This window comes from Paramisgurnus dabryanus, chromosome 17 (assembly GCF_030506205.2).
Source record: "Paramisgurnus dabryanus chromosome 17, PD_genome_1.1, whole genome shotgun sequence".
In the NCBI taxonomy this organism is placed as follows: Eukaryota; Metazoa; Chordata; class Actinopteri; order Cypriniformes; family Cobitidae; genus Paramisgurnus; species Paramisgurnus dabryanus.
Window position 1 is genome coordinate 7713119 of NC_133353.1, and position 13193 is coordinate 7726311.

General features: G+C 36.0%; 2 protein-coding genes across 6 annotated transcripts in view; both read left to right on the plus strand.

Moving 5' to 3' along the window:
* The window catches only part of grm1b (glutamate receptor, metabotropic 1b), an 89965-nt gene that overhangs the window by 16383 nt on the left and 60389 nt on the right, over positions 1-13193 (plus strand). The window lies entirely within an intron of this gene.
* The window catches only part of LOC135735797 (NACHT, LRR and PYD domains-containing protein 3-like), a 56642-nt gene that overhangs the window by 6123 nt on the left and 37326 nt on the right, over positions 1-13193 (plus strand). The window contains exons 4-5 of the mRNA XM_065254361.1: positions 56-314; positions 6838-7008. Coding sequence (XP_065110433.1) covers positions 56-314; positions 6838-7008 — 430 coding nt within the window. The remainder of the gene's footprint in view (positions 1-55; positions 315-6837; positions 7009-13193) is intronic.

A 13193-nucleotide genomic window follows, 5' to 3' on the forward strand; every position in this document is an offset into this window, starting at 1 on the left:
CTGTTTGAAGATCAAAATGTCCTCTTTTTGGCCAGAATATTGAACCAATATCAAGTTCCTCTCCCAACTGATAGGTCCTTCAATCTGTTCCTCTGTCTGTTGGAAATGAATGATCAGACTCTGTACAGACAGATTCAGGAGTTTGTGAAATCAAATAAACATTCACAGAAGAAACTTTCACCTGCTCATTGTTCAGTAATAGCCTACATGCTTCATGAGGAGGTGCTGGATGAGTTTGATCTCAGTAAATTCAACACTTCAGATGAGGGAAGAAGGAGACTGATACCAGCTGTGATGAACTGCAGAAAAGCTCTGTAAGTATACATTTTGTGACTATACAGTCATGGTCGTGGGCATGAGTGTTGTTAGGCCATTTTTAGGGGGGGCTACATTATGTTTACATCTGTGCCAGTAATGCATGCAGTCAGTGCAAAGACTATAGGATTACTTAATGTGGGGTAATATGAAGTAATCAGTAATCATGAGATTTGGGTCATTCTACAGAAACGTCCACTTTTGGTATGTCAAGATGTCTTAAAATGTATTTCTTTTTCTTACATTTAAACTTAGACCACATTATTAGATTACTCTTTGACTAAATGAGTACACATAAATGGGAGCTTAATGATTTTTTATTTTTTGTGTGCATGTACTTAAAGACTGCATACACTATTTTTTTGTCACTGGTGTTACCTTACTTCTTTGGCAATACTAAAGGTGTTTATGAAATATTATTTATAATTTTTTCAGCTTTAAAGCTTAATTCTTAAGTGTAGCAGAATTCAATGCATTTAAAATTATCATCATGTCACATGTGAAAGATTTTATTTAATGTGAAAGATAAAACACAGTAACACCAGTGACACAACAAATCACCAGTCACTGGTGTTACAGATCTTCACTGCTGTTACCCATAAGGAAGGTAACACCAGTGACAGTGACAATTTTCATGAAAACTGCATTTTACAAAATTGCTGCTGCAAAGTATCAAACCACATGTTGTCAATAATTGTATACTCACTAAATTAAGTAGTTTAATCCATTTGTATTCTAGTTTTTTGCAATTCCCAAACAATAAAGGAGGTCATACCAGTGACTTAAACTAAAAGCTTAATTTGAAATCATGAGATTAATGAGAAGATTTCTGATAACTGAAAAGAGATAGTGGACTTGCCATGGACATCTCTTCATAGATCTCCAGGAAATTGAATGAAGGAAGTCAAGTGATGTCATCAGTGTGATTTTTATTTAAAAATAAGAGCTTTTTTGTTAAACGGTAACACCAGTGACACAACTCCAGGGGACCACTGCTTTCATTATATATTTTATAATATTTATTTAGCATTTTGTTTTTTAATGTAATTTACATCATATATTTAGTTATGGACACATTATTGTATTTTAAATAGAAGAAAACACTGTTTTTGATCTCAAAATAAAGCATTTCCCCCCTGTACATGACTGTGGGGACGAGCACTTCTGTGGTGCTTGGAATTCTAATTAATTAATAAAAATCAAATATTGCTTCTAGTGCTGTGTTCAAAATATTGATACGACGATACATCGTCATGGACGCCTGACGATGCGAGCATCGATACAGCACCTTCCGTATCGATTCGGATGCACTTTTGAAAGTAACATGACAAATTGCTGTGATCCGTGATCCATATGGAAAGGACACGTGTGTCCCGTGGAGTACGTTGAGTTAAAGGTGGCGGGGTATACTTTCTCTTTGCGTGTGTCTGTCTCGCTTGCGCACGTGTCTGCATAGTGAGCCGCGTACTCGCGCTTTCTCGCGCGCGCGCATTAAAGTCAATGAGTTCAGTATGAAAGTGCAGATATCTTAGCCTATACTACTGCAAATGGCTTTATTAGCCATGCTCTTATAAAACAGTACTAACGCATTTGAGAAGAAACACGACAAAGATTTGCATGTGAAAAGTGTACGTCTAGAGAAAAGATACAGAGCTACTTCAAACTATAGCTGTCAAATTAATAATCTGATTTCATTAAATAGTATTAAGTCTGACTGCATATTTATAGATATATTCATAGATGTAGAATAATGAGAGACAAGAGTAAGGCACCATCTTTGTAAAACTGCTTTTAAATAAACATAAGTTAAGTACTAACTCTGGGATTTTAAATATTTCTAATAGCTAATAAATGAATGGCAAAAACACAACTGTTACAACACTGCATATTCAATGTACAATAAACAAATATTAATAAAAATAATAATAATAATAATAATAATGTTACTAAATTCTGAACAAAAATGTAATTCAAAACAGTCTTGTATCGGGATACGTATCGTATCGGGGAATTGTTGGCGATACACAGCCCTAATTGCTACATTGAGAAGATGTAATTGTTCAAATAACATATTGTTTCTAAGGGGTCCAAATATGACCCCATCCATCCGTTTGGCCCAATTACGGAATCCAAACGGCATGGCCGAGGATTATAGCGCGTTCAGTCTTTTCCGGTGCTTGTAGATGATGATTTAACATTACGCAACTTAATACCTGACTCCAAAGATATGAAACGTATTGTAATATAAATCAAATTGATGTAAATATAGAATTTGGATAAACGTTTGATCATTCTATTTAACTCATGTTAACATTGAACTCATTCTTTCGATTACCCATGTCGTATCGGTCCACATCAGCCGTTATGCAGATTCCGAACACATATTTGATCGTACTAGAAGTTATGACTAACACAATTTAACAATGCCGCTCCCGCGATCTCTTGCTAAGTGTCCCAAAATAGCCTCATGCAATCGTTTGTATACAACTTAGTACAAAATTCACACTATAACCAGAGGTTCGGGCTTAGCACCATCTATCCGAATATAGTTAAATCATATTACTATATACTAAGAGAATAGAGCACATTACCCCTGTTCTAAAATCTTTGCATTGGCTTCCTATCAGTGACAGAATAGTTTTTAAAGCAATGCTCTTAGTCTACAAAGCACTGAATTGTTTAGGACCTGAGTATATTTCTGAAATGTTTGAACAATATAAACCAAACAGGAATCTGAGATCAACAAACTCTGGTCAGTTAGTGGAACACAGAGTTAAAACAAAATATGGAGAAGCTGCTTTTAGCATCTTTGCCGCACATGATTGGAATAAATTAACAGAAGAAATTAGATGTGCTACAAATGTATTGATCTTCAAATCCAAATTAAAAACATTTCTTTTCTCTTGTGCCTATGACTGAGCTTTTAAACATTGCTACACTGTTTAGCATTACAGTTTTTTATTTATTTTATCGTTATTTTATTATCCTTGAATCAACTTTGTGTCTGTGTGTTTCCTGTATTTTTATTGTGATGTTTTTTATTAGCTTTGTTTTTTTTTTTGTAAAGCACATTGAATTGCCTCGATGTACGAATTTGTGCTATATAAATAAAATTTGATTGATTGATTGATTGATATACAACTTAGTCAACGTAAAAGCAATGATTAGAGGTTATGACTCATCACTTTGATGGCCCACATATCAACACTACTGCGTAACAACTTAGTTAGAGGTAGAACTTAATTAACATGAATTAACCCCGATCAAAGATATATGGTAACAAAGGATATCGTGATACTTAATAGTAACTTAGAAGAGTCAATAACACAGAGCAAATTAGAATGAATACAAACGTAATAATTTATTGACCAGGTAGGTAAAACATAATTCAGAAGCCAATTTACATTCCAATTCAAATACGAAAATCAAACGAAAAACCATTGCATACCTGGTAATGAGATGAAGATCTGGTTACAGATTCCTCAAAGTAAAATAAAAATACATGATGCTGTGCCAGGACAGCATCATGGGGGTGCATTTCTCGATATTGAAAGTCCCGTCTGAATCTTTTTACATTTTCCTTAAATATCCAGAGAACAAAGCATTGTGATATGATATACTGATTGGTTCTTGTAAGCCCAGGGGTGTTACCTAATATACATACAGTGGGTGATTGGTCAACATGTCTAAGGTAGGAGGTGTCTCCCAACATCAGGTTAAGTTTACTTATTTATTGTCACAGATTAACATTGAATCCTGTTGTCATATTAATAAACCCAAATGTACCACTTGCATTAAAAACACTTCATATAACACCAAACAAGACCAGTTTCAGATACATGTGTATGCAGAATGTAGCATTCCATATACAGTTTGCTTTGAGAACATGAGGAGAGGGGGACGAGAACGTGTGGTAGGGTGTCCCACATTATGGGGTAGTGTTCTTGGGGGGTAGATGTGAACTCTTTGAGAGGTTTCAGATGATAATTCAACAGGAATTTAAAAGCGGTTTCTTTTGGATTCAGCCATTTGCTACTGGCTTTAGAAATACCTTTTGTCAGGGTTTCGCATCACCTTACATTTAATTTTAAAATATAAAAAAATTGTAACCCTAAAGTGTTTTTCAAGTGTACTATTTCTGTAAAGGCTAGGGACAGAAAAATTGACTTTTCCATAGAATGACCCATTTATTGTTTATTTATTGTGGAAAATGATCCATTATTTCATATCTGCGAGTGGCAAGTATCTGCTGTATTCAACAGTTCTGGTTCTTGAATCCGATAGTCTTCCAGTCATGCAAATAGTCCATCAGTATCACCATAGGTAACACATTGTGTGTCTATTTATGTCACAGACACCCCAAACAAGTGCATATGTACTACGATAAACATTTTTGCCACTAATGAGAATATAAAAAGAGAATTTAAATCAATCATTAGTGATCCCCGACTCACCGATCAAACCCACTTCCCTCTTTTGAATTATCTATGCACTTTTGCTGTTGAACTGTTGTATAAACACAACATCACTTTCGTAGTAATGCGATATAACATGGTTCTTCAGGAGCGATGTAGTTGTGCCAACTTCTGCAATCTTAACCTAAAGTTCTGTCTGTGGGAAATCCTGTCTGTGGGACAGAACTTTAAACATGATGACAAAAGGGCTACAAACAATAAAAACCTGTTAGGACCTCCTACAGGACAATGGTCTACTGAGCAGTCTATCCTGACGTGTTTTTTTTGTTATTCACACACTAATCAGTTTCTATGGGTCATACATCTTTAGGAGACATTTGGTTTACACCTTCACTACAGACAAATGTTTTGATTACATTAGGACACAGTTGCAATGTAACACATCAGGCGTTGAAAGAAAGAAATAGACACAAAAAAAAATATATGAAAGAAATATACACAAAATCCCAAGAGTGCCTGATCATTGAAGGGATGGCATTCCATAAACGTGGAGCCAAGACAGAAATTCTTGACCTTGGGGGGGGGGGGCACGCCAGAGCTCGCCCTGTTGAGTGGCAAACGTTCAACAAAATGGCTTTTTTCATAGCGGCTGCTGCGAAAATGCCAGTAAAACTGACTATTATCAGCTTAAATTGAATTTAGTTGGACTAGATAGCAGAGGTGGACAATACTTAGTTACATTAGTTACATTTTCCAAGCATCTGTGCTTTATTAGGGTGTTTGTATTGGGAAAAATGTTTCTTCACTACATTCTAAAGCATACTGTATATTCTTTAATATTGCATATTTATTTAATACCTAATTACATTAAAATTGTGTACTTTTACTTGAATAAAAGTATGTTAATGTACTTAAATATTAAATGTCAAACAAAAATTTGTATTTATGAAATGTAATAGAATAAAAATTATGATAATATGCTTTGGAATGTATGTTTTCCAAAGAAAAACACGGATAAAATGCAAATACTTGAAAAATTACTCTGAACCTCTGAAAATAAAGAACCTCTGCTTGATAATGACCTTAGCAACTTATCAACCCACCTGTGGTCTGTGGGTTGGCATGAACGATCAATTTACTTCTCCGGATTTTTTATTAATCTGTTAGTACAGTCTATCGCACAACCCATTTAGAATCTAAAGCCCTTTTCACACAGACATTCCGGAAAATACACGGAAAATGCATCCTGGATTTTTCCGGGATCATTCTATTTTTTTGTTCATTCACACTGCCATGATTAGCCGGCATCTGCAAGGTCCCAGAAAGACACGTGACCTGTTTAAAGTCCCGCCCTCTCTTCTACGCAGCGTCTGAAGTTTGCATATTATTTATTATTTCTCTCTCCAGAAACCACTCGCGTGCATTTTTGTTTATGATAAGACTATTAAGGAGCGCGTGAACGCACAGTTCTATGCTGGGGAATGATCTCAGCTTCAGAATGGATATTTGACGAGCTCCCTGATCTCTGCTTTAATACAGTTTTCAGACATTTCTCATCATGATTGTTTATATGCATGTAAAACCCGCATTTTGAGGAGCTGAAAGATATATCTTGTTAGGATGACGCGCATTACACTCTAAAAAAACAAACGGTGCTATATAGCACCAAAACAATTGCTTTGGATCGTAACGATAGAAGAACCATTTTAGTGCCATATAGCACCGGTGAAGAACCAGTGAAGCACCAGTGAAGCACCAGTGAAGCACCAGTGTAGAACCATATAGGGGCCATATAGCACCACATATGGTTCTACATAGCACTATATGGTTCTACACAGGTGCTTCACTGGTGCTTCACTGGTGCTTCACTGGTTCTTCACCGGTGCTATATGGCACTAAAAATGGTTCTTCTATCGTTACGATCCAAAGCAACTGTTTTGGTGCTATATAGCACCGTTTGTTTTTTAGAGTGTACATTTCTTAAATGTAATAATGTTTTTTTAAATCTTTTAATATGGGAATCAAATAGTTAAATGTTGAGATTGTAAGATTTTTTAATAATCTATCAATTTATTATTATTGTGCTGTTTTTTATCTCCTCTTATAGATTTGTTGGCTGTAATCTCTCTGATGAATGTTATAAAAGTTTGGCTTCAGTTCTTCAATCATCAAACTCTCTGAGAGATCTGGACCTGAGTAACAATGACCTACAGGATTCAGTAGTGAAGCTGATCACTGATGGACTGAAGAGTTCACATTGTCAACTCAACATACTGAGGTATTTAAAAACAGAAAAACACATATATTTATTTGGTTAAATACTGAGGTTGGGGTCTTAAGTACATTATTACGATAACTAAAAACTTCTCATTTGTATAAAGTTGAACTATTCTTCTCAACTTGTTGTGTAGCATCTAGCTAAGTTGCCAGAACCAGATCATATCTGATACTATCTAGTTTCTGGATTTCTACATCAAAGAGGCAATAGTCACCCCCAACTGTCTTAGGGGCTGTCCACACGGAGACGCGAATCACTGTATACGTATACATTTTTTATCGTATTGGCGTTTCGTCCACACGGATCCGGCGTTTTGGGAGACTGGAACCGCTATTTTTTGAAACCAGGTCATAAAGACGATAAATCTGAAATTGACACCCTTGTGGTTTTGTGTGTACAGCCAATACGTATATTTTGTGAAGCGAAAACGTCATCATATCACGTGTCGGCAGCATCACACGTAACAGCAACAACAATAATGGTGGACTACATGATTGTGTTTGTGCTACAGAAGCTACTAAGCCTACTAGCTTTATTACAGCAAAATCTATTGCTTCTATGCAATTGTGGTGAGCAACAAGCGATAATGGACAACACCATACGCCACATGCTCTTAGATCCACCACGGAACCAGGAGAAAGACTCCGCTTTTGCTCTTGAAGTTATTGCATTTGCCATCACTTCTTCTTCTTGGTTCATATACAGCGCACAAGGTTATGCACATGCTCAAAGTCTTCTTCTCCGTGTATTGTGTATATCTGTGGCAGAATTACAGCGCCCCATACTGGTCTGGAATATATACTACACCGCTTTCAGTCGGTTTCAGTGGTTTCGTGTGTGCGCAGATATTTCTTGAGACAACGCCGTGTTTACGGATAATTTTTTTAGAACGAGGAAAAAAAATGATCGGATAGGGAATGCACCGGCTTCGTGTGGACAAAGCCTCAGTGGGACATTTTATGGCACATTTTGAAGCTTAACAGAGAGCTGATAAGGAGGTGTGAATAGCCCTGCAGAGAATGTCTTTGAGACCATATGACAAACTCTTTTAGATCTTGTCTGTAAATACATTTATGCATGTGTGATGTATGTTGGTTCCCTCTTTTATAAACTGCTTTTTAAATAACTTGTATTCTCATGTACAATTGTGTTTCTATGACTAAAGCCCTATTCGGATGGGATTAGTTTTACAGGGGGACCTCTGAGAAAATCGTGCTTCTCAGAGGTCCTCAGTGTTTTTAATCCCGTTGAATCGGCCATGTCTGTGTTTTTCTCTGACGACCTCTGTAAGAATTCCAGAGCAATTTACCTACTGTTTTTCGCCGAACTCATAGGTCCTCTGAGAAATTTAATCCCTTCCGGATGCAAATGTCTGTGTTTGCCCGCATTACCTTTGGAAACGCGGTTCATTTCGTGTTTTGGCCAACGTGATCTGCCGTAAGGTCTTACTAATGAGCTTATATTGTATTTCCTGAGTCCCATTCATTCAGATATGGATGTTTTTTCGCTTTCGGCAAAATAAAATAATTAAATCAAGACGAGCTGAATATCAAACACTGTTAAGAGTGGCTACTGTAATATCATTAACGTTATAAGAAACTCCGTTCAAAGTTGTTCAACTCTGGAATGGTAATGTTAATTAATAAAGATAATAAATTGTTATTAATCATTATTTCTTCATTTCTTTGGGTTTATTATAAGCAGACAGTTATATAAAACACGTAGGCTAACGTTACTTTAGTAGGATTTGTATATTTTATTTTGATTTGTTAAAATTAAATTGATAAATTACATGTTCTGTCATAATTTTACATTTAAAGCAAAATATTAAACATTACAAACACGCGTATCCAGAGCACGTGCTCTTCTGCAACGCCCAAATGCATGAAAAAGACACTCCCATCTCTGGACTAGCCTGCATAATTTTGATCCCGTCCGAATCGGTACATAAAATCACAGACGTCCTGGGGGACACGTTGAAACTCAAACGCTGTTTGGAAAACTAATCCTGTCTGAATAGTGCTTAAGTCTAGTTTACCTCCGACAAATAGAGATTGTTTAGTTTGTTATTCATACATCAAGATGAATCACAACTTAATGCTTGTTTCCACCATTCAAATTTGGTATCAAACTGATCACCTTTCAATTTCCTCTTCAGTGATAAATCTGGTATGATGGTAAAACAATTCATTCTATTCATTCAATGATCCGGACTAATATTTTGCAAAGGAATTTGTAGGCAATAAAAGATGCAAAGTTACAGTTAAGGGGAACAAACAACTTTCCCCTGCTCAGCTTGAAAGTTTCAAACTTGGATGGGCATGTCCTTCTCAAAGGATAAATATTGGCAAGAAACTTTATCTGAGTGTAGTAGTTCTTTCATCATCGCCTCATCTCTTCTACAAGTGAGCTCTTCCAGCAACCTCCTCCCCCCTTTCAACGATCAGAAAATCACCAATTCACATCTAAACCTTTCGGAAAAACTTTTCAAATGGACTGGACACCACAACCTGGTCTGTTCTTCCAGCATGAAAATGTTGCAACTGGACTTGAGATTCTTCAGGAACCTGCAAAGCCATCTTCATCCATCTAAACCTAAGACTTTCAAATGCCTTCAACTGCACAGACATGCAAGTATCCGAGAATTATTCTATATCTTAGATTATAGCTGCGTTTAAGTTGGTTAAGTAAGATGAATGTTGGTTTATGCATCTCTCTCTCTCTCTCTCTCTCTCTCTCTCTCTCTCTCTCTCTCTCTCTCTCTCTCTCTCTCTCTCTCTCTCTCTCTCTCTCTCTCTCTCTCTCTCTCTCTCTCTCTCTCTCTCATGTTCATGTTTTGTCAAATAAACGTGCATGTTTATCCATGGATGCCTCTGAGTTCTAAATTAAATTCAAAGTCATTTTAACTTTCGATCAATGCTACCTCACGCTCAACGTTTCTCAGAATTGATGTACAATTAAGGATTTCTTTCACTGGACGAATTTAATCAATTAATTGTTATGATTCATTCTGCTAAATCCTACAAAATATATATAGTTAATGACGATAAATTGTATTTGCATTTGAGCTAAATCAACAATTCCCCGAATTGGAATAGTGATAAACAATAATTTCTCTTAACAGGGTGGTGGAGAAAATATCAACATTAATAATTGTAATTATTAATGAATAACTTATCATTATCAAAATGATGATTGGTTGTTTTACAGTTTTTCTGAATTGCTAAAACACATTTTTTGAAACCATCACTCATTTTCTCAAAACCTTAAACACAAATCCCAATTTTAAACAAAATTCACAGAACCCCTGACTCTTCTAGCAAAATCAAACAATTCCTTCAAAACCATTTAACTTGTACTCAAAATCAAACTAAGCTTTCAAATCATACACACATAAGTCTATAATATAAAACACTACAAGCATCCATTAGAAACTACCTTAAAAAATGGAAAACACAACATCCAGGAGATCTGCTTACAGAAAAATACATGTTTATTGTACATAACAACACACTTGACAAATACTGTTAAAAATCTCTATTACTGTAATCACACAAGTTTAGTTCAGTGAATATAGTGAACACTTTACTGTAAGTACTGCAAGTAATAAGTTTTCAATATTACTGTAAGCAGCACTTGTATTTTGTAAAAAGTCAGCAATCCAACTGCAAATTTTGCCAATTGCATCGTCTCTGGTGTCCTTTTCTTCCTCATACTCTTCATCTGCCTCTCAGACTGTTTCCAGTCCAAACAATTGGTAAAAAATACCATTAGATAAAAGTGTGTAGAATTTTGAGTTGTTGTGTTTACTCGATGACAACTGTGTTGTAGTTGTGTTCAACTTTTGCCTGCCTGTGTTTAGCATTTATAAAACAAGTGCATTGCAGTGTGAAATGTGTGTTTTAGTGAGAAGTTTGTGTTTAGGGTTTAGTGTTTTAGCAATTCAGAAAAACTGTAAACAACACTAACCCCTCCATTTGCTACAAGAGCCTTTAATCTACAAATGTATTTATACTTAACCAATCGTTAAAAAGGTATTACTGATAAAGTTGAAAAAATATATATATAATTTTCACCTTGCACACAGTGTTTTTATTGGAACACACTGAAATATATCACTTCCGCTTAGCGTGTCACATATGGTGTAGCCGCACAAGTTTATTTTTTTATGCATCCAAAGCTCAAATTGGATCAGAAAATTACGCTCCTGCAGATAGTCGACACTCAACGCATTCTCTTTCCGCATTATCGGCCATCATTTGTCATGTACAGTAGAAAGTCTGCCTTAAAGTAACCACGCTGATTTTAAATCAGACAAAGATGACCGGCGGGCCGAATAAAGATGATTGGAGGGTCGTATTTTGCCCGCGGGCCTCCAGTTGACTAGCCCTGATTTTAATTCAATCATTTAAATTTTTTGTCAGATTTAAATAGAATCATCTAGTGGTGAGGTTGCGCATTGCAACCAACGGCTCAGTTCACTGCTCACCCCTCGCTTTTGAAACGCATAGAGGAGCTACGTTAGCCGCCACCGGACAAACATGCCCAGGTAAAAATGTAGCTTACTTCCATAGTGTACTTAAAGTGCTATTTTCGCACACTAATTTTAAAATTCAGCTTTAGCACTTCTGAATTTAAACTACAATGCACTTTTAACATACTATCTCTGTATTAAAAATGTATTTAGTTAACACTTGTATTAAACTTGAACTCAACTTTCATACAAAGATGGGTTCAAGTTTACTACAAGTTTTACCTAAATAAATTTTTTAATACATTTTTAGCACATTTTTGTTAATATTTATGGTGTCTCAAAATAGCACATTGAAGTACACTTAGATGATCTTTAGAACATCGTAAGAAGTACTAAAGATGAATTTTTAGTATATTAAGTACAAAATTAGTGTGCGAAAATTAGGGATGGGACGATTACCGGTTTCACGATTAACCATGATAAATTGTCCTGATGGTTAGTATTATCGTTTAAAATGTAATTATCATTACAACCGTCTTTGATTACCGTGATTTTGAAAACTTGCGGTAAATCCTGTCCAGCCAGAATCAGCTTGATGCAGGCGCGCACATGAAACTGGGTCTGCAACAAACGATTATTTTAATAATCGATTAATCTGTTGATTATTTGTTCGATTAATCGATGAATCGGATAAAAAACAAAAAACAAGAAAAGCATTCATTTCCAACCCCTTATTCAAAACAGAACTAAAATCTTTAGAAATTGCACAAACATGTTGCTCCTTGAACACACCTGAGCTGTTACAATAATAATAAAATAAAATAAAAATGGACTAACACAAAAAATACACATGTATGCTTTACATCTCCCAAATATATAGACTTTTTTTATTATGCATTTCCCATCAAGAAGCCTCTCTTGATGGGATCAAAAAGATAGTATATGAGTACACTCTCAGAAATAAAAGTACAAAAGTTGTCACTGGACAGCACCCTTTCAAAAAGGTACACCTTTACCAAAAAGTGCATATTAGTACTTCAAAAGTACATATTGGCTGTTCAAAGATACATATTTGTACCTAAATGGCACATATTAGGACCTTTTATAAAGGGTACTGTACTGCCCCAGTGACAGCTTTGTACCTTATATTTGACTTTATGTGTTTTCTCTGATCGGATAGCTATCTCATTTGTTAAAACTGTTCCATTTACATTTGGCCACATAAATGCGTCTTGTGAAAACGTAAAATGGTCTTCTACTCCCGCGCAAAATGCAAATACACCATTCATTACTTCGCCTAAAAAAATGTAAGACGATGTTTATGCAACAAAAGGCAGCACTTACTGTATATTGTACTGTATGTTCGGCCGGGTACGCGCGTCTCCTTGCTCGGCATGAGCTGGAGCGCGCAGTACAGAACAGCCGGAGAGTGACGGCGCGATGATTTAACATACAGGTCCATGACGGGGAAAAGCGTTCATACAACTCTCTCTCAACGTTTTATTTCTTTGTTTAAAATCATTGGAGTTTTTATTCGTTCTAGAAACTTTTTTTACTCGCTGTCGTCGCTCCATAAAGCATAACGGCCGATTCACACCGGCTGCGTGGCGTGTGCGTCTCAGCTGCGTGGCGTGTCCGTTTTTATTTAGGCTCCCATGTTAGCAGGTTTGACAGTTCACACCGCCTAGGAATAGGACCGACGACTATTTTT